We start from the raw sequence: 26,624 nt of genomic DNA, 5'->3' as shown, positions 1-26,624 counted from the left end.
ATTCTATTTGACATTTTGAGACCACATGAGTGTGAGAAGTTATAGTAGGGAGGGCAGCGAGCAGCAAGATAGTGAGGGTTAAATGTCAAAGTTCAGGCTTTTTTTAATTTAGCCTCAGCTGCAAAAAAAAAGTGTCAGGAAGTGTGGTGGAGGATGGGGAGGGGGTTATCTTACCAACTCCTCCTGATGAAAGAGACAAAATGGGAGAAACAGAAAGAGAGAAAGTGTGACTGGAAATGAAATATGAGAGCAGAGATGTGTTAACAGGAAGTAAAGGGGTGAGATGCAGACATGACACCTACAGGAACTCAATGACATCTTCATTTCTGATACAAGAGGAAAAAAACACAGTTAGCATCATTTCATCAGAGAGAGAAATAAGTTGTTAAGGCTTTCACGCTGATAGGCGTCATATGCAAACATGCCATATTAGATTTACACATCTGTCTGTCTACGCAATTTGCATATATATACACAAGTGTGGAATTAAAAATAGTCATTGATTTTAGGTTATTATTCTTTTGTTGAACGGTATTGTGGTGTTTTAGAGATAGTTGTCTCAGTAAAATGAATATATGAGCTGCTTTTCTTTCATGCAACGCAGTCTATCTGAAAACAGCCTTAGGTAACAGCGACTGATGTTTCTTTATTGCTTTGTAAAGGGATGGAAAACAAGATGTGAGATCCATACAATTAAACTTCTGTAGGATTGCAGAGCTGTGCAGGAGTCCACAAAAGGGACAGGTGAGTGCAAGGGGAGGATAGATACATTTCAGTTAGAGGTGGGGGAAGAGGGGTGAGGCAGAGAGAGGGTGAAGGAGGAGAAATGTCACTAACCTCGTCTACAGCTCTCTTATAGCTCTGAGGAGCAAGGAAGGATGGAGGAAAGGATGAGAGGAAGAGAGTGAACATGGACAGCAACGTGGTTAGTTCAGAGTGAGTGTGTGTGTGTGTGTGTGTGTGTTTGTGTGTGTGTGTGTGTTTGAGTGTGTATGAGTGAGTGTGTACTAACTGCAGGCCGGCTGGGTCGTGTCTCTCTGCCATCCTCTTTGGTCTCATGGGAAGAAGAATGCGTCGAGCCCTCAGTCTTAGCTGGTGGGTTACCTGAACAATAAAAAGACATGGAACATTTTGAAGATTTTAGAAACTAAAACTTTCTTAAGGTAGGTGAGGACTTAGTGTACAGAGCTTGTTCTTTTTGTAAAGTTAATGCAATTTTAGAAAGTGAGGAAAGTGTTTTAATTTTAGGGACTTTTGGGGGAAATTATCATCGATAAGTGAAGAGCACAAACGCGTGTGTGCGCGCACCTCTCTCGTTGGACCCCCCATGGGAGCTTGGGGTGCTGGAGCTGGAGGAACTGCCGCTGCTTGTCGTCTTCAGCGGGGTATCCATGGAAATGTCCGTCCTCCGCAGGTCGGGGTTGCTAAGACAACATAAACACAGTGCCGTCTCATTCATATGGAAAAAATGCAGGCATCATCATGTGTGTGTGTCCTCCGGATGAAAATTCAAAACATGCCTTAAAGAATGGCTAAACTTTTTGGTTTTGTTCCACGTATAGCATGATAAAACAAGCTGCAAATGTATGACATTGTGGGGGATAAACAAAATAAAATACGTATATAATGTGAGTGTGTTTTTAATAACTTAAAGTCAGTGTGCGCGTGTGTGTGTGTCTGTGTGTGTGTGTGTGTGTGTGTGTGTGTGTGTGTGTGTGTGTGTGTGTGTATGTGTGTGTGTGTGTGTGTGTGTGTCTGTGTGTGTGTGTGTCTGTGTGTGTGTGTGTGTGTGTGCATGTACCTGGCCCGTATGGGGTGGGCTCCGGCCCGGTGTCCAAGGCCAGGTCCGTTTCCAGGAGAGTGTTTTCTGACTAAAGCAGGGGAGATGGAGGTCGTCCTCTGAGGAACCTGAATACACACAACACACACCTTTAGAACCTCCACCTGTTTTCATTACACACCTACAACACAGATTTTATCTCCCTGTATGACAATATAATAAAGCACTACAGGTACAAGTGAAAACATCTATTTTGATTTTGGGATGAACACTCCCTTTACTGTTTGAGAACAAACTGTAAAACACATATTTGAAGTTGGTATGCAGAAACATCAACGCTTATACACGCACATGGAGAGGAATCTTTACTTTGATTTAAATGATTAAAAGTCAGTTTAAAACAGATTCATGTTTTTGCTTTCAGTTTTCTACTAAATTAAAGAAGCTGTCACACGGGGAAGAAAATGCGTCCTATCTGAGGAATTGTCTTGACTTAAATTTGAAAATGCCTGTAAATTTATTGCAGTTTGTGGCCTTTGATTTTAAAACCAATGATATCATGTTTTATATGTTCTAAAAAACAAAAAATATCAGGAGAGACTCCAAACTGAAACTTAAGAAAAAGAAAGAAAAGAAGAGAAAGTAAACACACACACACACACACACACACTCAGACAAACACTCGGGTGGGGCATGCAGAGACCTTGGGGGGCATGTCGTCGTCCTGCCGCAGCCATGAACTGCGGTCCAGCTTGTCGAGGGGGGGTGCCAGGCGGGAGAGGGGCAGGGGGGGAGGGGTGTCGGATGTGGGGTCGGAGTTCTGCCGAGGCATGGGAGGCCGGGAAGGGGAGGGCGACGCTGAGGAGGAGGACACGCCGTGGGGGTCGTACAGGGACTGGGAGCCGGAAAGACCGTGACTCTTCACCTGCACCAGGTGGGCCATCTGCACGCGCACACACATGTACACGCACAGGCAGGAAACAGGCAGGGTTTGAGCAGGATCAATGTGATCGAGATGCAGCAGGAGGAGAGAAAGGTGAGAAAGGAGAGGAAGGTGAGAAACACAAGCCTCAGGGTGCCTTCACAACAGCCAGGTTTACACAACAACTTTTCCTGTCACAACTCTTTAAAACACAAGCCGCTGACCTCCAGCAGGAGAAAAAATCATCTAGACACCAACTAGAAGTCACAGTTTAGGTCCAAGACATTTCTGCTTCTGTAGCTTTAATGCTACTCAAATCTTCCTGTGAACCATTGCTTTTAACCATTTCTTTCTGTGTATTTTAAATGTATTTGGTGTACAGTGGGTATAAAATGTTCTGCCATATAGATACATTTGTTTCATTTTCCCATTGTTCCTGCTTGTTGAGTCTGGAAAAAGCTAAAACCCAGCTATTTCAGTTGAGGAAAAGCATCAAAAAAGTTTCCACCGCTAAAATCCCCTCAGCAGACACTCTCTGGCTCTGTTTTAAGAATATTTCTATTAAAAATATGCAGAATCGATGGTTTGTTCATCTCAACAATCCAAGAAAGTGTTTGAATCAAAGTGCAACTAACCTGAAGCAATCCATACATTTTCTCGAGAAGTTTGGCAATCACAATCTAAAAACTCCCACTCATGACTCATGAGTGTGATGGCACCCTGAAGGATGTAAGTTAGTGTCACATGCACACACACACACATCTGAAGGTGTAGATGCACACACACCTGTGGCTCCACGGAGCGGTGCATGGGGGGGGTGCGAGCCTGCTGGATGCCTCCACTGCTGAAGGACTCAGAGCGCGGGGGCAGTGATGGGTCCGAGATCCGGTTAGCGACCTTATGCTGCAACGCAGGAGAAGTCTGTCTGTTCATCTTATAATGCTCCTCCACCTAACACACAAACACACACACGCCACAGTCACTCACAGCATGCAGTGAGGTGTGTGTACATGGTTCAAGTCCATTTTATGCAAGCACACTTTTTTGTTTTCTGTGGTAAGGTGCCAAATGCCAGATTTGCAATCTTAAAATGAAAATGTGGATAAAATAAATGATCAAATTCCTGTTATTTGTTATTCTTATATTGGGTATTCTACGAGTTTGCTTGGAGTTATTACATTTAATGCCACCTATTTTTCATGTTGGAAGTGACAGGATAGGAAAGGATCTAATGTTTTGATAATCTACTACTTGTTCCCGTCATTTTTCAAGCAGCAGTGAAAAATGTCAATATTTTATGGGAAGTTCAAGTTGTTGTCGAACAAAGCAAGACATTTGAAGACCTCTTGTTTGGCTTTTAGGTTGTTATGGCCATTTCTTGACGATTATAATATTGCCTGACTCAGGCAGCTCAATGCCTCAAATACCTGAAATATTCTGCAGCTGGAGAAGGAGCGATTTTCTCAGAATACTAATTACTGAAGTCAGTCATTTACAAATGCATTTTGTTGGTAGCTTAAAAAGGCTGAGCTTCAGGGAGTTGGGTTGCATTTGAAATAATTTGAGGGAGAAGTTTTTTTTTTTCTTTCTAAATGCTGGTCATCTGTTTTTAGAGGGGAACATTGTGTCTGGACCTTAGAGGGAAATCCTGTGTAGTGTGTGTGTGTGTGTGTGTGTGTGTGTGTGTGTGTGTGTGTGTGTGTGTGTGTGTGTGTGTGTGTGTGTGTGTGTGTGTGTGTGTGTGTGTGTGTGTGTGTGTGTGTGTGTGTGTGTGTGTGCGTGTGTGTCCTGAGGGAGAGAGACTGATTTAGCTGCCCTACATCAGTTCACCAGAGGGCAGGCCTAAATGTGTGTTGATACTCCGGGGAGGGGGCTTTGATTTATAGAGATTTAAAGACCGGAATAAAGCTAAGGAAGCCCTGAACAGCCATTATTCAAACATTTCATTTCCTCATGTAATAGGGATACATTTCATTAAACTATGAGGTTACACGCCGCGTTCACGCTAAAAACAAGTTTGGTCTTTTTTTCCCTTAAGATTACAAATGATTATGAATTCTCTTGAAATTACAAATATTGTTTTCCTGAGATAAAAATAACCACGTAAGACTAACATTACGTTACATCAAATTAATTTTGCCTTCTCTTGACGAAAATAAAAACGTATACTGTATATCTTAATAAAACTTCCAGTGGAATTTTTGTATAATGATTTTAAAAAGGTTATGTTAAAAATGCAAAAACCAAATTCTGTTATTAAATATATGTGCTTCATTGAAAACATTTCCGGATCACACATCTCAACATTGGATTTATAAAACATGCAAAGAAAATTAAAGTAAGAAAGAGTTAAGACTCCTAAAACCTTGAATTTAAGAGAATCGGGGTCAGAAAGTGACAAAACACTTAGATTAAGCTTATGTTAGTTTGAGCTTCTGTAGTTACACCAGAACATGCAACAAAACAGCAGCCATCAAACTTAAGACTTTCCATTTTTAAACATTCTAAAAGTTAGAGAACATCCGACGTGGTGTCAGTAACCTGTAAAATGTAGAGTGAGTTTTTAGAAAGAAGATGAATCATTACAGTGCGGAGGGCAACATGAAACTTGATTAAAAGAGAAGAGAAGATAGAGTTTCATTTCTGTAAAGCAACTGTCAGCAAATGAGTTCAGGGATTTTAAAAAGTGGTTCAAATAAAGTTGTGTCTAAATTCTTACACAACTTTCAGAAAGTGTAATATGACTCAGTACTATATGCAAGAGGTGTGAGTTTTAGTTTAGGAAGCACCAGCCAAAGAGGAAATTAAATCACAGGATCCCTGTGAGAAACAGTGAGAGGAAGGGGTGTGAAATTTAAAAAGTCCACGTTATAATTTGTGCCGCCAACCCAGAGTTAATGCACGTGTAAATTTCACGCTGTGGGACTAATAAAGGATTTCTGATTCTGATGCGAGTCCACCTGATTAGAAAAATAAAAAACCCTAATAGAGCGGTGCAGGGATGTTGTAGTTCTGTAGTGGAGCCTGAAGGCATCATCTCCCTGGTTCCCTCCAGTAAAATCCATTGGATTTTGGATTATTGCCGAAAATAATATCTGTGGCAAACAAAAGTTTATGGTATATAAAAAAAGTGTCCACATGATAATCTCCACATATTAACACTGCTTTATGATTGCTGATATTCGGCACGATGGCGTCTAGTAGTTTAATTTGTCACTTGTTAGCAACCACTGTTTTTAAATTCACCAGTGTAGTATTTACTGACATATTTTATGTCGCAGAACAAAACATTCAAATCTCTTCTGCTTGTGTTAACCACAGACCTTATTTCTGGTTTCTGTCCAAAAACACATCCAAAAAAACCTTGACTTCAAGATGAGGGAACAGTAAGAGCTAAAATACTGATTTATTTAGGGTTTCTGGACTCCTCCCTGCACCACTCTTTAGAGAAATAATGAGACGAACGGTGGGAAATAAAAAAAGAGGACTCCACATTATAATTTCTGCAGCAGCACAGAGTTAATTCATGCAAGTCCACCTGGTTAGAGAAATCAAAAAGTGATTGAAGAGGAAATGATTCCAGCAGGGGGGAGGGGGTTAGATTAGTGAGTCAGCCTGTAGAGTGTGAAAGATTAAAAAGAGGAGAAGAAAAAGTCTGCTCCTCCTCCCACTGACCCTGCGCCCGGGGCTGCGGCCCCTGGAATCGGGGCCCCGGTCGAGGCTGCCGCTGGGGCTGTGCCAGCGGGCCCCAGGCTCTGGGATGCAGGTGACTCGGATATGAGGCACATTCATGTTCCCCCTAGAAGGACTGATGTGAGCGGGGTAGGAAGGGGGTCTGCGGCGGCGGGGTTTGTAACCGGGAAGGAGGAGGAGGTCGTTTATGTCGACGTTCCGCGTCTCCTTGAAGGAGTGGTACTTCTTGGGGGGGATGCGAGGGGAGTTGCTCTGAGCTCGACGCATCACCTGGAGGGCAAGGTGGGTGTAAAGGACAGATGAAACACAGCACGGACTGAGGTGTGCAACACGCCCCCTGGCAGCCATATTGAAGGCATATCAGCATCAATTTAAAACCTGCTCATAATTATTCTGCTTTAATTCATTTAAAAAAAGATCAAGTAACCAGTCTTTTAACAAATGTATTGCGTTTTTAGCGGCATCTTTACAGTCGATAGAGACTTTTCAAACTTTTCACTGGAAAATATATTGCTTCCAACAGTGGAAGTACATTTCCCAAGAAGTGTCTTGAATTTATGGGCCAAAAAGACAGCAACTTGAAATATTGTTTTGTAAGCTTCTGTTTGAAAACATACAGCAGCATTTTTCTCTTAGTGGAACATAGCAATCTGATGTCTTCAAAGTACAAACTAATTTACAACCAAACAAGATATTTATGGGGGAAAGTAGCCAATTCAAAAGTAGCTGCAAGAGGATTTGTATATGCAACACTGAGTAACAAGTGAGTGCTTCATTCCAAAAGTTTTCGTCAAGTCTCAAGACCCAGAATTCAATCTACTTTCATATTTTCTGCTCTTTATGAGGATGATGCCATTCACAGAAATAAAGCTATTGATGGTCAAAGGCCTGCAGCCTTACTCTTTAATATTGAAGAAGCTAAACATTGTTTTGGGAATGAGACTCTACATTCACATCACAAAAACATGCAAGACAAATAGCACAGCACAGAAATGATTGTCCCATTGTTGCACCTAAAAAAAAAAGTCAGAAAGAGTTCATTTCAAGCATTGCCACAGAAGAGATCCTCTGCAGGAAAAGTGAGATGAAACCTTGAGGGAAAAAAACTGAAACGAAATAAACAACGAGTATTAACCTGCAGAGCTCTGCAGGCCTTCAGCAATAATCCTGGTGTGTTTCGTGTTAATGAACATTTTACTACGGACTTTGTCATTGGGGCTGAGCTGTTCGCACTTATACATTTATATTAAATTGTAAACATTTCCCTTTATTTTATAAATTAAAATACATTCTGTAATAGTTCTGTGATAGCAAATTCATATATGAAAAAGGACTCCCAAAATTCCTGTTTCGAGGGACTGTAAAGCTTCCAGAGTAAAATAGTGTTAGTGGGGCCATGCATTTTACCTCCTTAGCCCAGGCCGGCTTGTCGTTGGTCGTTGGGCCGGGGGCCTGGTCTTTGTAGTGGTATAGCTGCTTTTTGTCCTGCGGGGGCCGGCCGGGTTCCTGCTGCTGCTGCTGCAGAGACACCAGGTACGCTCGCTCCTGCTGCAGCTGCCTCTGCAGACGCTCCGCCTGACGCTGCTCCTCGATCTGCTTCCTCTTGTACTCCTGCAGAGCAAACACAAGAGAGGAGAGGAGGTTAACAGAAGGGTTCTGGATTTCGAAATCCAGAAATCTTAGCTAATGTAATACATTTTTAATATTGCCTGAGAAACATTAGTTAAAATGTTCCTTAAAGGAAAATATTAAAGTATCTAGACCAAATATTAAAATGTATCAGGACACCGTCTCATGTATGATTACGTCAGAGTTACTAAAGTTAACTTTATGTTTATTAAAATTATGTATATGCTTTATTTTATTTCATCTGTAATTAAACACCTAACTTCTATGTTTATATATATATCTTTATTTAATAGTTTTATTGTAAATTCTTACTTTTATTTTCATTTGTATTTATTTTCTTCACTCAAAAATGGAGCAGCTGTCACAAAATCTCACTTCCTCCGGGATAAATAAAGTATCCTGATGGTTTTAAACAGAGATTTTTAATACACACCGAAATGATTCCTCCCTAATAAAGTCAAAACTAATTCTCTGGAATATGCATTTTAGCAAATATTCCAAAATTTGATGCATAAATGACAAGCAGCCCCTGGTACCGTCAGGAATAAATATTTAAATCAAAGCCATGGCAGAAAAAAATCAATTACTGCGAGAAACATCCTGAAACAACACAGTTTAGACTGTGATTTGAGAGAAGGCTCCATTTCATTTATAGCAGACTAATAAAAATGACTGGGTACATAATAAAAAATGACTGCCACAAAGGCTCTGAGTTCGTAATACACTGCTGACTAACGGCACACTGTCACTGCAGAAGGATGCAAACATCATCGTAAACAATGAAGCTGAATAAAGTGTCATTTCACAAAAGACAGCTATCGACAAACACGCCCTCCGCTGTGTGTTTTTATTGATTTGATGTTTGTTAACTATTTTTCTGGAGCTGACATTTGATTCTGTCTCATCTCACTATTGATCGAGTATCTTCCTTTTTGATGTTTGTGTGTAAATAACAAACATGGAGCCAGCACTCACCACTTCTTCCAAGTCCAGATAGCTATATCAATTATTTAGTTTTTCACATGATTGTGTGTGTTAACTGTATTGCAAGAAGAAAGAAGAAATACATGGTTTTTACGGGTTTGTCTCCTGCTTAAAAGACGCCAGCTGTGTGCGTGTGTGTGTGTGTGTGTTGTGTGTGTGTGTGTGTGTGTGTGTGTGTGTGTCTGTGTGTTACCAGCAGTAAGGCCTGCTCTTGCAGGAGCTGCTGCTGCAGGATCTCCAGCTGCCTCTGTTCCTCCTCCAGCTGCCTACGGATATACTCCTAACCAATCAGCAGCCGTGAGCAGAGAGTAACGCAGCCAACCAGAGAGCACCGAGGCAGACGTGAAGCAAATCGGAGCCCAGGCAACCAGTGACATCAGCAGAGCAGGAAACAGGAGAAGTAGAAGAAGAAGAAGAAGGAGAAGAAACAGAAGAAGAAGAAAGAGGAGGAAAGTAGATTCATTGAGGAGGTGTGAAAGTAGGGATTTAGGGATAAAGAGAGAAGCAGCAGGGGGTGTAATTAGTGGAGCAGTGAGACATGCGTACTGTTAAAGATCAGCATGAAATCCTGAAAATTGTGCCTGAAAAGGTAGAGCGTAAAGGGAGCGTTGCACTGCAGGAAAAGTTAATTATTAGTCATGCAGTCTTTGGCTACGCTTCCCCTCTTTTACTGTAATATATGAACTCTTCCTCCATTTCTTTCTCTTTGATTATAAGATCTGAATGTGGGTCTAAACGTTTTCAAGTTGATTTACAAGCTATGGATATTAGCTCAATTAAAAAATTGAATATGGTTTTTAAAAAAGTCACTACATGCAGTGTTTTTACCCACTGACACACACTTACTAATGGGCCATATGAGCTACTGATGTCATGTTTATGGATAAATGACACAGACCAAAAATCAAGCAAACACTACGGTCTTCTCACAGTGGAAGTTTGGTTCAAAAGACATTCATTTACCACCTCTCTAAGGTAGTTTTTCTTAATAACCAGAGTATTTAGAAAGGAGTGAGACATTTATTCTCAGAGATTGTACACCTGAAATCTGACTTGTCTTTTACCTTATGGAAATGTCCCTTAAGGTCTCACTAAAAGAGATAATAACTTTTAGGGTTATTATTGCTGCAAGTAAAAAATAACTTCTACAAATGGTGAGCCCAGTCCTCACTTGTTCTATGTTAAAAACAAACAAAAGTATAAACAAAAAAAGGAAAAGAAAGAAGAAATTGAAGTTGGGTAAAAGCAAGAAGTGGATTTGAGAAGCCCCGCCTCTCTGGAGATGACACCTGTGATGTTACCTCTGTGTGTGTGTGTGTGTGTGTGTGTGTGTGTGTGTGTGTGTGTGTGTGTGTGTGTGTGTGTGTGTGTGTGTGTGTGTGTGTGTGTGTGTGTGTGTGTGTGTGAGTGAGTGAGTGAGTGAGTGAGTGTGTTTCCCCACCTGCTCTCTCTCAGCGTGCCTCCTCTCCTCCTCTCTCCGGAGCTGCTCCATCTCCTCGTACCTCCTCCTCTGCTCCCGCTCCTGCTGCTTCCTCATGTCCCGCTCCCGACGCTGTTGCTACAGGTGGAGAAGAGTGTGTGATTGTGTGTCTGTGTTTGTGTGAGGGGTGTGTTCCCCTGGCATTTGGATAAGCTGAGGTGCTAACATCACAGGTGTGGAGGTTTTGCATGGAAACGAGTCTTTTAATAACCAAAACTGAGATGTTTTTCAAACGGTGGAATCAACCCTTTTTTGCACAATGACTCGTCACCATTCACAATATTACAGTATATGGTCATGCAGGTGACTATGTCGAACTGCACTAATATGAGGCTTATTCAATTCAAGTTTTGTCAAGTAATGTTGGTTTCATATAACAGTTAGACATGAATCCAACTGTCTTCTTATTCTCTCAAACCACTACAAGACTCTCATTGCTAAAGGTATATAGCAAGCTGGATCAATTTAACCGAGAGTACCAATGGACGTTACCTCCTCCAGCCGCCGCCTCTGCTCCTTCTGCTCCTCGATGCGTTTCTGCCTTTCGGCCAACAATTGACGCTTGTGCTCCTCGTTCTGCTGCTGCTCCAGCTGCTGCCGCCGGATCAGCTCCGAGCGCTCTTTGTTGGCGAGCTGCAGGCGCAGGAAGTCCCGCCGCAGCGTGGACTCACCAGGGATGTTTATGATGGAACTGCAGGAGAAGGGAGTGTTACATTGTGTGAACAAAAATCTAATAATCACTTTATACTAAAAAGCTTTCAGCATTTTTTCAGTCATTTTAAAAAACAAGGTCATGTTATACTTATGTTGGTGGGCATTTAGTTGTTTAGTAGTTCATTTTTGACAGTGCTAATTGATTAATACACATTTTTACGCAGTGCCACAGTGTTTTAAGCTATATTTATATTGTTTGTGAGCCACCAGTTTAGTTAAACAAATGTTTTATCAGTAGATTTTTAAATAATGCATTTAATAATGTATTTGGACAAAGTTCATAATTTTGTGAATCAATTATTAGAGATGATTTTAAGTGAAATTACGGATAATTTCTGAAAATTATTCATGTTTTATTTAGAATTTGAGTGTTAAATACTCAAAGAAAAAAATCGAATAAGGCATGGAATGTTCTCTGTTCCTTGTCCTCAAGCAGACATTGAAAAAAGGCAAAACCCAAAGAACTTGGTAGTAGTAGAACTAGAAGTAGTGTTTGTACCTAGGCTCTCCAACGTCCCTCTCTTCCTCCTCCTCTTCACTCCCACTGTACTCGTACTCAGTCTCATCTGCAGGAAAAAACACCCAGTTCAGGTTAGCATGCTCGTGTCTTGCAGCAGCAGTGACGGTGAGATATTGGGGTGAGTGCAGCCTCCTCACCTCTCTCCCCCCTCCTCTTCTTGGTGCGGTCGATGTGGTCCTTCAGCTGGATGCGGACCTGCCTCTCGTTTGGCAGCTCTCGGATGAACGGGTGTTTGAGCAGCTGCTCCGTGCTTGGCCTCTGACTGTGGCTCTTTATCAGGCAGCTGTCGATAAAGGACTGGAACTTCTTCGACCTGAACACACGTACAGAGATAATATCAAATATCAAATACCTTTTAAAATTATTACTTTCAATGAACAGAATATAAAAGGATGTAATAAAATGTTGATTAGTAGGTCATTTAAATTAAATCAAATATGTTTTGGAATCAACTGATTGAAGGTGCATGTGTGCTTTAGTGACTCACCACTTCTTAGACTTGAGTCTGGGGGCAGGATTTCGGGGGATGAGGAAGAGCGCTCTCATTGGATGCATGTCACAGAGAGCTGAGGAAGAGAAGAAGAGCCAGTAAAAAAAAGGACAAGAAAATGAAGGGGAAGGAATAGGACAAAAGGACAGGAGAAGAAGATGAGACAGGAGGAAAACAGAGATTAATGACAGCATAGGAGACAAAATAGGATAAGAGAAAAGGGAAAGGAGGAAACGGTAATAAAGGAAACGGAAGAAGAGGAGATGAGAAAAGAAGAAAGGAAACAAAGGAGCAAGACGAGGACAAAAGAAGAAGTTAAAAATGAGGTAGATTTAGACTTTTAACCACAGGACACACTGTGCTCTGGGGTTTTGGTTTGGTGAGTTTCACACTTACGCGGTGCTCCCTCCGCCATCTCTATAGCTGTGATACCGAGAGACCACAGATCACTCTGCAGAGAGAGAAAAAGAGAGAGAGAGAAAACTGAAAACTTTCACATCCTTAAAACCTGTTACCCACTTCACACATCATCATTTAAATCCACTGGTCAGTGTTCCTGTTAAGTGATAAAAATACACACAGAAATCCTCCACCTACCACTGCGAGTGTAGATCTTACTGCTGGCATTCAAGTGTATTGTTATTAATGTTATCTGTTTTTAATCATCAGAATACTTTGTTCACAAATGCTTTATTTCAGAATTCAATTTAAAAAAAGATCAAAAATTTAAAACAAATCGTAGTCTTTCAATTTTAACTCGAGAAGCCATCCCCTTAAAATAAAAGCACAAAGCGGTCATCTGTTCTTTCGGTTACCAAAGTAAGGAGTTCCTCAGGGAACCATCCTGCATTCCCTCATGTTTGCAATTGTTTGCCACCAAAACAGTTCCTTTTTTTCAAATAACATTTACATAATTCTACTAAATCAGATTTATTTATGTTTACATCCCTTTAATGTATAGGTGGTAAAGGTGAAAGGAGTCAGTTTTACCTTGAAGTCGTATGTGGCGTCAGGGTTCTCGTCACACGCAATGACTTCAGGCGCCATCCAGTATGGCGTTCCAATAAACGTGTTCCTGCGACCCACCGTACGATCCAGCTGAGCACTTACACCAAAGTCCACTACACACACACACACACACACACTTTAGTTTTTGCTCAATGTCTTTGCTAAGCAGCATACAAAATGTGTGTGTGTGTGTGTGTGTGTGTGTGTGTGTGTGTGTGTGTGTGTGTGTGTGTGTGTGTGTGTGTGTGTGTGTGTGTGTGTGTGTGTGTGGTGTGTGTGTGTGTGTGTGTGTGGTTGGGTGTTTGTGTTTTCTCACCTAGTTTAACCTCTGCGTTTTCAGTCAGTAGCACATTTTGTCCTTTGATATCTCTGTGGATGACCTTGTGCTGGTGGAGGTGGGTCAGACCCTGGAGACAGAAACACAAATGAATAAATTCCAGGTATCAGAAGAACACAGACTTTCATCGTCATGTTTGACTGTACTGTGTGCTTTCGGTTTCAAATGTAAAGAACTTTTTTTTTCGTTAAGATAACACCGAAAAAATGCTGACACATAATTAGTTGTCATTTCTATTGTCCGTTCTCACCCTGAGGATCTCTCTGCAGACGTAGGCAATCCACTCTTCCTTCAAAGAGTTCCCTTTGGTGTTTTTGATCAAATCCGTGATTGAACCGGCGCCGCAGAACTCCATCACAAGCTACGAAAATAACAACGTTAATAAGCAGGTTATTATAAAGGACTTCTGCAGTATCTCAAAACAAAAGTCTCTTTGTTGCCCTCTTGAAGCATCTTGTCCTGTTTTCCATGTGAGACTTATTTAATTCAATGTATTAACTGATTGCATGGCAGAACCCTTTTGGGTTCCCTTATGTTTGCAATTGTTTTCCAGCAAAAAAGAACATTCATTTGTTTTCATATCAAGATCTACAAACTTTTTTCAAGCTAAAAATAATGTTATTGCTTTTTAATTTTCAGACAGATGCAGCTACGTACCCAAAGCTGGTCATCCATCCCCGGAGGGTTTTTCTTGACGAAAGCTCCATAGTAGGTGGCGATGTTCCTGTGGTGGCTGTACTTCTTTAACATGTTGATCTCTGCTTTAATCTCCTCCTCCTCATCCTAAAACACAAACACACAATGCTAATACACATTCTGAGTAACAGAATTGATAATATTACAAAATCGGATTAAAGACGAAACCCCTTTAGGAGAGTGAAGTGAGGACAAAGCATGTGTGGGTTTGTATGGATATCATATTCTGTTTGAATGTGTGTGTGACTTACTCCTGTGACGTCCATGACCTTGATGGCAGCAAGCTGGCCTGTTTTGACATGGCGACCCTGAAAGACACAAGGAAAAAGAGCATAATAGGAAATAGACAAATAAAACATCACTCAATACAAAAGTGTGTTGGTTGTCTGCATTTTTTCTTCCGTTTGCAGAATGTTCCACTTGAACCATTTTAAGAAATGTCTGAAAGGATGACTTTATAAATTTCACTTGAAAAATATCAAGCATATGAAACCTCTGCACAGAGTCTAACTTCTCCTCTTCCAAACTACAGTCATTATCACAGCTGCTAAAGCAAGAAAGTGGAAATGTGTCCACCTCAGCGACACCCCATCACACACAGACACACTCTCATCATTGTAACCTAGCAACAGGGCTGGCAGGTTGTTATTGAGGGGGGTTGGAAGAAGCAAAGTGGTGCCACTGTGTGTTTGTGCAAGTGTGTGTTAGGAAGCCATGATATTTCACTCTGACACACACACACACACACACACACACACACACACACACGTTTCTCAGTGTTACATCAGACACTGAATGTTTCAGACAGGCCGAAGCCACCTCAGAGTACGGAAAGTCTCTTATTCACATCTTTCTGTCCTACCCTCATCTTTGTGTTTTCCAGTTTTATATCAATGACTCCTGCTCTCTTCCCCATCTTTCTTCCCCCTCCCTCCCCCCTTTCTCTCTCTCTCTCTTTGTCAGTCATGCTGCAGTAGCAGCTGTTTGCTGGAGGAGGTGTATGAGGTGACTGTCCATCCAGGCCCCCATCAAGTGTCTCTTATTCCACATTTTACGCTGATATGAGTAAAATATAGGGAGACAAAATGACAAAACGCTGACACAAAGAACAACAGCAACAATGATGGCTAATTTCTATAACCATGTTTTCTTTTAAATGTATCGCATATTTAAAGAGAATTTCAAGAAAATTAGCAAAAGCAAATGTATGTATCGGGAGATCGAGATGAAACCAGGATCCATTCTCCAAATTTGTGGAGATTGTTTGAGTGTTATCGGATGCACTGATATACATCAGTTCATTTCACTTTGTCAGATTTCACGTTGATCCATACCTCAATTTTAACACCAAAGCCAAGCATGAAAACGTTTTAGGATTTTTGCAAATGTTTAGGTGTTCTCTGAAGTAGATGGAAATGTATCTTGTGACTAATACAAGCTATAAAATATAATATAACATATTTACTTTTCCCAAGCTTATTCATATATCTAGATACAAACAGGACCAAGTCCTTCCACCATGCTGCAGATTTGGGGGGATTCACAGTAAAGTTATCTCCAGATAACTCAGGAACGCTGCTTTCTTGGATCTGATGTTAAGCGTTTCTGTTCCTGCAGGAAAAAGGGCAGCAATGCACCGCCATGAAGCAATAAAGAGGAGCCGATAAGACAACAGAGATGAGAGGAGGAGATATGGCTCTTTGTTTTTATATCTCTCTTCCTGCGAAACTGGCGGCCAGACAAACAATCTCCCAAAGGTGACTAACGCTCCGGTGTGTGAGAGATTATGGCAGTATTAAAACCAGAATCACACAAACACAGAAACACGCAAAGGGAGGGAGGGAGGGAGGGGGAAGTAAAGATAGTGACAGAGCGAGAACAGAGGGAGGTGGCAGGTAATAAGAACATATACTTGTTGAAGTTCAGCCTTATTATCCTTTCACTACTCACTTTTTTAATTTACAGCTTTGAAAATTCATTAACTAGCAGACTGATAAAACAAATTCAAATCTATCAAAATTGAAGTCATTTTATAACTTATTTGTAATTCATTTGCATTTTTCTGCATTGTTTACTTTTATGTTTAATTATACTACACTTGAAAAATGTTTTGCACACCTTTTACTGCACTAGAGTATTTTTACACTAAAACTTAAGTAAATGATCTGAATACTACTTGTAAGGTTAGGATGAGGGTGGCAGGAGATAGGAAACAACAGGATATTATTTAAGAGGCGGCCCGAGGCGTAAAAACACTCCCCAGGTCCAGTTCAGACAAGCCTCACATTCTTCACCTGAACACAAGCCTCGTAAAAAATAAGGACAGAAGCAGAAGAAACACACTGTTGGATTTAAGTTCATAGAAATCAGGGTCAGTTATTTTATATATGAGAATAATGCATATTGCAGCATATCATTTTTTAAAAAATGCTTTTGAAAATCTATTTACAATCTTTCAAAAGAAGCTAGACGTTGTTATTGACGGACAGTTATCCTACACATTAAGTACAAATATTTCCAAACATTATTATCATTTTTTGAAAAATATCACCAAATAAGTATTGGATGTAAAATGTATTTTTTAAATTGGCAATAAAAGAAACTTAAAATTGATAAATATCAACCTATTTAGTAAAAAGTGTTTACTTGTGCAAAAGTGGCATGAGTTTAAATGAGTCAGCTCTTCACTATATCTTTGAGAGGCATACTGCAACATATTCAGCAGAGCAGTGAGTATAACATTTGACAGTTTTAGAGAAATGTTTTACAGCAGATTTTCCAAATATGTCAAAGTTGTGTCAAGAATTATGGAAACTGGGGTCATACTTTGAAATGACGCATTATTTTGTAATACAATTTATATTTGAAAATTGGCAAGATTATGATACAGTTACAGAGGATTGAGGAAGACTAAAACTAAAAAGTGTAGCTTTGATAAATTCAACCTTTGTGTTTACATTATTGCCTTCAGTTGATATACTTTTTTTCATAAATTAAAAAGGACAATAATCTTTTTCAGTTTCAGTTTTCAGATGATGTACTTTTAAAGGGAATTGTTGACCGAACATTTTCTAATACACAACTGGGTGGAAGAAAAATAGGACAAACTTTTTACGATAAATTCTGTGCAGTTTTGTGATAAAAATGTAACTTCAGTTGAAGCATGAGCTCAGGTTTTGTAGTAAAAGAACACGAGGAAGTAACATTTTCAAAAAACATGGGACCTAATATACAAAAGGCTCTGACGTCAGAACATACTTGATTCCTGTTTTTAGAGTGGTGAATTTGCATTCAGAGCTCAATCAAACAAGTCTGTGAACGTCAAGTGTTTGCATCCTTCAGAATAAAAGCCCTGCAGCTGCCAGCAGTGAGATGAAAATGAGACATGAATGAGGAAGGAGGCTTTGAAACCTGATCTACACTTCGTAAAAACAACGCCTAAATGACTCCAGCACAGGAACACATTGAGAAAAACTAGATAAATGTGCTAAAGAAAACTCAAAACAAAAAGTGTATTCCAGAAAACAGAAGCATGAATTATTTCATTATCACCACACAAATGTCTGAAAGTGCTGACTACTTTTATCAAACATTTGAACTTGCATTATGCATCTTGAACTGACTGAACCACAGACACGGTTTAATGAATTCTACTGTACACGTAATATGTTGTTTAAGCTTTTTACTGTTTGTACCCTGAAACTCACTTTTGCATTCTCGTGGTGATCCAATCAATATAACAACTTGGATAAACTCTTGTTTGTAAACTCTAACTCACTGATTAAATCCAGGGAGAAATGAGAGACATGAGGTCAAATAAAAATGATTGTGATGACAGCTTTTGCAGCGGCATCAAAATGCACTGCACTAAAATGTCTTTTCATGATTTAATGCTCTGAAAAGAACTGACAGTGCTACGCTATTGCTTAAATATTTATTTCCTCCTTGCTGATGTGTGGAAGATCACTAACTCCGAGAGGAAGTTACTTGACCTTTACACAACTTTATAGCATAGTTTTCCATACCTACATTTCAGAAAAAATGATTGGGCAATAGTAAAAATGACTCGTAAAGCTTTATAAAGAATTCTCAGGAAGCGACTGACATGCAATGGCAATTCAGGATTCCTTTTCCTGAGAAACAAAATCGGTAATTTTGCACAAATTAACAAAAAAATGTAGTCCCTTCTAATGAATTAATTCCAATTAATTTGCAGACAGAGTGCTGAGTGTTATGCACACACATATTTTTATATATTATATATTTGAGCACCTGTCGTGTCCCCCCCCCCGTTGCAAATGCACTCGTTGTTTGTTTTGTATTTTGTGTTACTAGGTAATGTTTGAACAGATTTCAAACTGCATTCCTCACATTGGAATAGGGTTTTGTTTTCTCCTGAAATATTTCAAACTGCTGCAGAGCAGAATGCACTTTCTCTGTTAAAGAAATGAAAAAAGATTTGAAATGTAGTGAAGCTATAAAGCGTTCTTATTGATACTTATGGATCTGCCACTCCTGCAGCAAAATAAGGGAGTGTTTCTTAAGAAGTGATATTTATTTCACTGTGTGTGTTATTATTTTAGGCTTTTAATTTACCCACCATGCTCTGGGATCAAACCACATTTTGTTCTATCAATCATTTCCCCTTGTTCAGACAGCAGATCAATACTGAACATCCAGCAGACAGAACTGTGTACCTCCTTGTGTATCACCAGACAAGTGTGAGTGTGTTAATTGCTTTCAAAGTGAGAGAACACACACAAAACCACACACAGATTGTGTTTTTACAGTCTGCGTAGGCTTATTCTGCTCCCCGACAAAGGAGAAAATCAGTAGTAAGTTTAGTTTTAGACAGAGATTACATCTCTTTGAGCTCATGTTGGAGTCAGAGGAGAAGGGACAAAGTGACTACAAATAACACTGAGCACACACTTCAAGCCAGAACACAGCATATCATTCATGAAATATCCATTATTTCTCCATCAAATCTAAACGTATTCTTGACTTTCTACACTAAAACCTCACACAAGCAAAACAGAGCTTCCAATGTAGCTTGTTTCTAGTTGTTTGCAAGTTTAGTAGTTGTTCATGATATATGTAGGACGCTATAACCAGCAATATGCATGCAAACCTTTAACCATATCACACCAATGTGCATGCAAACTTATAAGCAAGTCTATTTGATATTTTAAACTCAGGTTAACAAACAAGTGTTGGGTTTGTTGTAGGTGGAGAATGCATTTATATGTGTGCACTTTGCTGTGATGTTGTGTCCAAAAGTAAACTAACAATGAAAAGCTACAAAGCTAAGTCTGTCAAAAGGGTAATGCCACAAAGCATAGCACATTTTAAACGCTGCACCTGCTAAAAAAAACAGGCTGCGGACATTTGAGAGTGCATCGCTAAATGTTCGAAAGCATACAAACAGGAGGATTTTTATCAACAGATCAGAGGTTTTTTCTGCAGAATACAGAAAGTGGCATTGCTAATGTTAGTCTTTAGTTAGTAGCTGCTCCGCCCTACAAACTGTTCCAAAGAAAACCTGAATTTTACCTTGAAACTGCTTTATTTTGCATTTGCTTCAGTTTAAATCAGTGGATTCAAATGTTTTAGAGATAAGGAGACCTCTCTGGATAATCTCCTGGTTAGATAATATCAGAGCAACAAACTGAGCTAACGTTAGCGGTAGCCGAAAACAGCCGGGAGAAACTCCTTTTCTTTCAGGTGAAACTGCTTTATTCATTGTAGCAGAAAATAACCTTGTGTGTGTGTAAACTGTAGCTTGTTTTGTATACATCCATAGAAAGAAGCTTCACATACTGTAGGTTGCAGCATATTTTTAATTCTTACCTTGTAGACCTGTCCATAGGTGCCATTTCCAACCAGCTCCACCAGCTCAAAGATACCAGCTGGATCCTGACAAAACAACAAGACAGAGTTAGTCAGGAGAAACGGAACACAGGATGGATTTAGGAATTTGTGTGAGGAATTTGACCTTATCACACACTCACTGCATACCTGTGGTATTACCCTGTGAAAAGCCTCTCGTTGTATCACCACACTGTCATTATTCCCTCAATATGTAATCTCTGAGTCCCTCTGGATTCTTACAGAAACATCCATGTGTAAATCCCAATTTAACCAGATCAGGTTCAGCAGATAGCTTCCTGTTTTTGTTCCACTGGCTTCTGTAACTCTGTGCAGTTTCTTATTCTGTGCGTTTACATGAACAGAATGTCTTTGAAGTGGACTATCTGAAATCTGAATTCTGAATGACACATAAAGTAAGTAATAAGTAATATTTTATATATTGGCAATTTGTCCTAAAACTAAAACTCAAAACGATACTGCCACAGGGAAGAAATCCATCATCCAGACAAGAACAACAGCGGCTTCTTATTCATGTTTTGGACATTCTTCTCTTGCCCTGGTAAAAACGTAGTATGCCTTGTATAAATACAATTTCACAAAGTGCCTGAAATGATGCTGTTAATATGGAGCTACAGTTTATACTAACTCATCACAAAATAAATGCTGTTTTAACTGGTGAGTCTCATTTCTCAGTTGGGCCCTTTAATTTAAACTGTCAAAACTACCTTCTTGTTGGTTTAGATAAGCCAAAAAGGTACGATTTTAAGATCAGATTTTCAGTTTATCAATTAGCAGGATGACAGATATAATAAAGTATTAATGAAACTGATCCGATAAAGAACCAATGAAACGTTGAGGTGGATACATACATACTGCCAGATTCATGGCCTCAACTCTCCAAAGTGGCCTTCTAGATTTATATTTAACAGAGTGGTGGCAATCTTCTCCTTCAGTCATGCTCAAGTGTTAGAACGATAACTATGTTTTAAAAGGATGGAGGTCAGTGTGTACTGATGTGCAGTATTCACACACTGGTTCCAAAGCTCACTTTTAACATCTGCAAATACTAAAATGCAGACTGCGACCACAGACAGTGGCCAAGGAAAACCCAGACGAAAGCCAGAAGGTGAATTCAAACACACACACACACACACACACACACACACACACACACACACACACACACACACACACACACACACACACAGTAAATAATCATATCTTCAGGCTGATTTAAATTCAATAAAACAGATCTTAATTGTTAAACATTCCTGTATGTATTGTATCAGAGTGTGTGTGTGTGTGTGTGTGTGTGTGTGTGTGTGTGTGTGTGTGTGTGTGTGTGTGTGTGAGAGTATGTTTTTGTCTGTGTGCGACTATTACAGTGGAGCCTCTTGAGGGGGATTAGCTTAAAAAGCAGCGTTCATCTTCAGTCAAGGTCAAACAGAAGCACATCTAATCCTGGAAGACTGCACCTCATGCACACACAAACAAGTGTCGTGCAAGCACACAACACACACACACACACACACACACACACACACACACACACACACACACACACACACACACACACACACACACACACACACACACACACACACACACACACACACACACACACACACACCTCTATATGCCTGTTATAGCTCTTACTTACTGTTGGACCACACAAATAAGAAAAACACCACAGAAGAAGAAAGTAAAGACATCAGGATCTGAGGCTTATTTAAACCACCTGCAAGTTGACATTTATCATACAAGTGTACCTTTCACCCAGTACCATGAATACAATTATAAGTGCAGTCATTAAACCATTTTCACAAGTTTTACATAATCAGCATTTTAGTCATTACAATTCATTTGATCTTTTACTTCCCCAGACAATATAGATCCAGCAAAATCACAAAGTACAGCCAATGTTTTTCAAATACTTGCTGCCACAATATCTGTGCAAGGTTAAGGAAAGATATGTTATGTCTGTAAAATGAAGTTAGGGTGAGGCAACCAAGACACTAAAGGTTAAGATAAAGAAAGATATGTAATGTTTTTGAACTCATCAGTTGCTAACATTTAAAGATTGTATTGACACCTGTCTTTCAATTAAAGCTAAATTGGACCCTTTTTTGCCTCGTTTCCACTTCATGGTCCGTACTCGCCACAACATCGTCTGATTAGGTAGCAGATGCTTTTCTCTATTCTGTTTTCCACAGGAGATAGTACGACCTGCAAGATCTTGCTAAATCATTTCAGAGGCAGCCAAACAAGGATTGTCTGCACGCCGTACAGTGTAGATTTTGCGGTTAGGAGGATAAATGTTAAAATAATTATGGACTTTGTGTGGTTTATCTTTATTCTTCTGCAGGAGTTGTTGTATGCAGTGGAGACGTCTAACAGACAGTTTGGGTGTAAGGGCAGAATCATAATTTCTTTTGACGAGTATTTCAACATCAGTAATTTGGACAATACCATTAAACATTTGGTGTGTTTACAACCTCACCCCTCATTCTCCTGACCTGATCATCACTACAAGCAAAGACCCAGGGTGTAAATTAAAAGGAGAATAATACAAACGGTAGTTTTTTAATACTGAATGAATTGCTCTTGTGTAAATAATGGAAAAGTACATAGTGTAAGAAAGACATGACCTCTGTAAATAAGGAAGACTTTCTTTGAAGGCAGCAAATGAGGAAGGTGATCTTCAGAGGAGATCATATTGGGACGTGAAACAGGAAGCATGTGTGTGATTGTGACAGGCTTTGCATCACACTTAAATATTTCCCCCCAGCTCTCTCTGATCCGTCCTCCGTGACCTAATTTCTAGTCATCATGCCACAGAGGGAAGAGAGCAGGATTCCTCTTTTTATATGAGAATGTAGAACTGTCTGTCTGTCTGTCTGTTTAGGTGTCTTTATCAGCTCAAAGGTGTGTGTGTGTGTGTGTGTGTGTGTGTGTGTGTGTGTGTGTGTGTGTGTGTGTGTGTGTGTTTTACACACACACACACACACACACACACACACACACAGACATTCAGTCCCACCCGCTCGATCATGTCCAGACTTGAGTGTTGCTCTGCAGGTACAGCTGTGTTGCATAAGCAGAGAAAAGGAAAGAGAAGCTGTGCAGAATAACACACAGATTCACATGTATGCAGTATGTGGTTAATCTTGAGCTACAAATCCAAAAAGTAAATTGACACACACACACACACACACACACACACACACACACACACACACACACACAGATGCTGTTGTCGCCACAACATCACGAAATGGCGGAACTCGCTGCTGTTGGGTTATCATCGCTATTATTCACGGTGTGTGTGTGTGAGACAGAGAGAGAGAGTGGGAGAGAGAGAGAGAGAGCAAGACAAATCGCGTGCATCTGTATTCCTCTGTCTTTGTGTGTGTGTGTGTGTGTGTGTGTGTGTGTGTGTGTGTGTGTGTGTGTGTGTGTGTGTGTGTGTGTGTGTGTGTGTGTCTGTCAGTGAGCAGGCAGCTTAACATCTGCCCCACAGACACAGCGGCCTCTATTATGCTGTCTGACGCACGCGCACGAGTGTTGGTGCACGCACACACTCACGCGCGCAGCAGCAGCAGCTCAGGGCCTCATCACATCACGTTCCAATTGTTAAGAAAAAAACAACAAACAACAACAGGACAGTCGGTGTGAGGCCTCCGAATCAACGCTATTTCCTCATTCGCTGCAGGGCGACTGAGGAAATAGCGTTGATAAGGGTGAGGGTGATGGAGAAGGCACGTAAGACTTGGAAGTGGATGGGGGGGAGGACAGGTGCTCAAAACCCTCACACGCACGCTCACACATACACACTACATGCACGTGTACACAGGAAGACATTTACCCGGAGTGCAGACAGGTCTATCTCGTCCAGACTCCGCGCAGGGGAGTCGCTCGCCATGGTGCTCTCGGTAGATCTCAAGATGGAAGCTTCCTCAACGACCATCGACCGGGAGGTTCAGAGCGGCGGGGGAAACACACACAAACACTCCTCTAAAATAAGGAATAAATCCCCCAACCCACCCCCAGTAAAATCCTCGTTCAGGCGGTGCTTTCGTCGCGGGAAACGCGGCTCCAGGTGCTACATGCTGCTCGGTTCGGGGAGTCCGGTATGGAAAGCAAACAGTGCCATAAAACGCCACTATTTTTTTCCCCCGGTGCTACATACCTCCACCTCCACACCCAATGTGGACAGGACAGGAGAGAAATTGGAGAGGGGGGGACACACGCGCACGCGCACACCGAGATAGAGGGAGCACAGCAGCAGCAGAGGCGCGGAGAGAGCGAGCACACACACCGTCAGTCCGTCCGTGCGTCTGTGAAGCGGAACAGCAGCGCGCTCCCGGGAGGGGCCTGTAAGGAGGCTGCGCTACAGACAGGGACGCCCACAATGTCACACACACACGCGCACCACACACACACTCTCTGAAACACTGTGACACACACGCACCTTGAAGAAGGCACATTTACACAACTGTCTGCTCCTGGCAGCTTATTAAGGACAAAACTAAGTAGTTATCAATCAGAGCTGCAGGTCACATTCTCATGAATTAACTGTCAGGAGGGTGCCCCCCCCCCCCCCATGGGACATTTACACTCTTCATTTATATCACATTACAGAAACATTTAAGTCTTGACGTTAGTGCCATGTGAGAAGCATCTAATTTTCACTACCTTTAAATAAAATGGCAGAAGCATTTAATTGTATCCCGATTGAAAACGACATTAATCTTTGCTCTTTTTGTAAAACACTTGATTTTATTTGCTGATTTCAAAGAAAAATGACATATGAAACAGTAACAGAACAGTGAACCAAATTTAAATACACAGTTTATCATAAACAATTTTAGTAAACAACATAAATACAAAAAATATATATTTTGTGATTACTTTATTAATTTTCCAATTCAGGAAAACTTCCCAACAGTACATACACCATAAATGACAGGGGAAAAAAAACATATATATATATAAGTATTATTAAAGTTGCCAAATCCACATGTCAAGTATAGGCCTGTATAAAGTTTGTTTTTGTATTTTAAATTGAAGTCTTTCAAAGTGGACCCTTGAACTCCTAAATATTAGGGCATGGGAATGTATGCACTGTTGCACTTGGACATGAAAGGCACCTCCCACTTTTAGATACATTATCCAATCGATTTAAAATCATGTCCCACTTATTATCCAATGAGAATTGCACACCTGTTCCAGGTCTATATACAGATTGTGCATGCTTGATATCTGTGTCCTCATTGACCCCGATGAAGACAGTGTTAAAACATTATTGTTTGCATGATTAAAGTCTGCAGATATATCAGTGTGATACAGTTCCACTTTTTTCTTTGGAATATATTAGGTTTACGTTTTGCCTTTACCATTTTTGTTGAAAACCAGCTTTATCATGCAGCAGACTGAATATTTAATCCAGTTTGAAGAGTATTTAGGGATCCTGGAAATACCTTTAGAGAAGCAAACATTGTTAAACTATGTGTTGGTTTTTTCATGTATCACCTGGAATTTATGATCTGCAAAATCTGCTGCTTTGTTCCATGACTTTACTGTTCGGCACAACAGAAAAACCCACACCTTAACAGTCACACAGAAAAGGTTCCTCTTATGCTGTTTTTTCTCTTCAGCACTTCTCCAGGAACTACACCTGCCCCCTTAACCTGTATGTGAGTATAACTGCACCTTCAACCAGTTTGCATGTTGAGGTTTCAGAGCGTGCAGGGACAGATTTGCAGATGCATGCTTTTAAACACAGTCCTGATTTCACACGCCTCTGCAGCCACTGCCAGAGTCTCTACACCTGAGATTATTCTGACTCACCTGCGTTACACACCCAGAATCTGTTTTAAGGTTCATTCCTGTGTTCATGTGACAGCCATTTGTACATGAGACAGGAACAACATTTAGTTTGCTTGTCAGGGGACAGTGTAAACAACCATTTGATTTAACTAAGACTTGTCTGTTTCTTCTTTTATGGAGATATTGTCCGATATTGTTTGTATGAACTGATTGACAATCAGTGTGCACATGTATGTAAAAGTAAACAACCGAACACAGTTGCAATAAAATTGATTTTTAATCTCAAAAATACTTTTCAAATATAAAAAGGGATCTACAAATACAGAAACTTCAGAAATAAAAAGACATCGGTCAAAACATTTATTGATTTAATATTAAATGCCTGTTTTTTGTTTTATATTCTTCAGTAACTGTGGAGGCATGCAAGAACAACAAAGGGTTGTCACAAGTTCAAGGGGAAACTGGGTGAGTCATTATAAATAAATGTCATTTGGGGATTATTAAGTATTCCTGGAATGTAATGTCTGCTTACAAAGTAACTCACACAATTTCTGAGAATAAATTCTGTTTCTGTCCATGCATGCCCCTTACATCTCCACATACTGCACACCTGAATCACTGTGGAAAAACGAAATGTCATTCCACTCAACGAGCAAATAACTGTATATTTT

General features: G+C 40.3%; 1 protein-coding gene across 1 annotated transcript in view; it reads right to left on the bottom strand.

Annotated features, from left to right (window-relative positions):
* The window catches only part of tnikb (TRAF2 and NCK interacting kinase b), a 35,766-nt gene extending 11,314 nt beyond the window's left edge, over positions 1 to 24,452 (bottom strand). The window contains 21 exon segments of the mRNA XM_063874065.1: positions 1,013 to 1,104; positions 1,309 to 1,424; positions 1,802 to 1,908; positions 2,484 to 2,723; positions 3,489 to 3,653; positions 6,378 to 6,665; positions 7,803 to 8,006; positions 9,202 to 9,288; positions 10,450 to 10,566; positions 10,981 to 11,179; positions 11,702 to 11,768; positions 11,860 to 12,035; positions 12,210 to 12,288; positions 12,609 to 12,663; positions 13,203 to 13,333; positions 13,537 to 13,627; positions 13,808 to 13,918; positions 14,215 to 14,340; positions 14,505 to 14,561; positions 20,104 to 20,169; positions 23,990 to 24,452. Of these exon segments, the coding sequence (XP_063730135.1) occupies positions 1,013 to 1,104; positions 1,309 to 1,424; positions 1,802 to 1,908; positions 2,484 to 2,723; positions 3,489 to 3,653; positions 6,378 to 6,665; positions 7,803 to 8,006; positions 9,202 to 9,288; positions 10,450 to 10,566; positions 10,981 to 11,179; positions 11,702 to 11,768; positions 11,860 to 12,035; positions 12,210 to 12,288; positions 12,609 to 12,663; positions 13,203 to 13,333; positions 13,537 to 13,627; positions 13,808 to 13,918; positions 14,215 to 14,340; positions 14,505 to 14,561; positions 20,104 to 20,169; positions 23,990 to 24,091 (2,676 nt within the window). The 5' untranslated portion in view covers positions 24,092 to 24,452.
* Positions 24,453 to 26,624: the final 2,172 nt, after the last annotated feature.

The sequence above is a fragment of the Eleginops maclovinus genome, chromosome 21, assembly GCF_036324505.1.
Source record: "Eleginops maclovinus isolate JMC-PN-2008 ecotype Puerto Natales chromosome 21, JC_Emac_rtc_rv5, whole genome shotgun sequence".
NCBI classification, from domain to species: Eukaryota; Metazoa; Chordata; class Actinopteri; order Perciformes; family Eleginopidae; genus Eleginops; species Eleginops maclovinus.
This window is presented reverse-complemented; position numbering and strand designations above follow the sequence as displayed.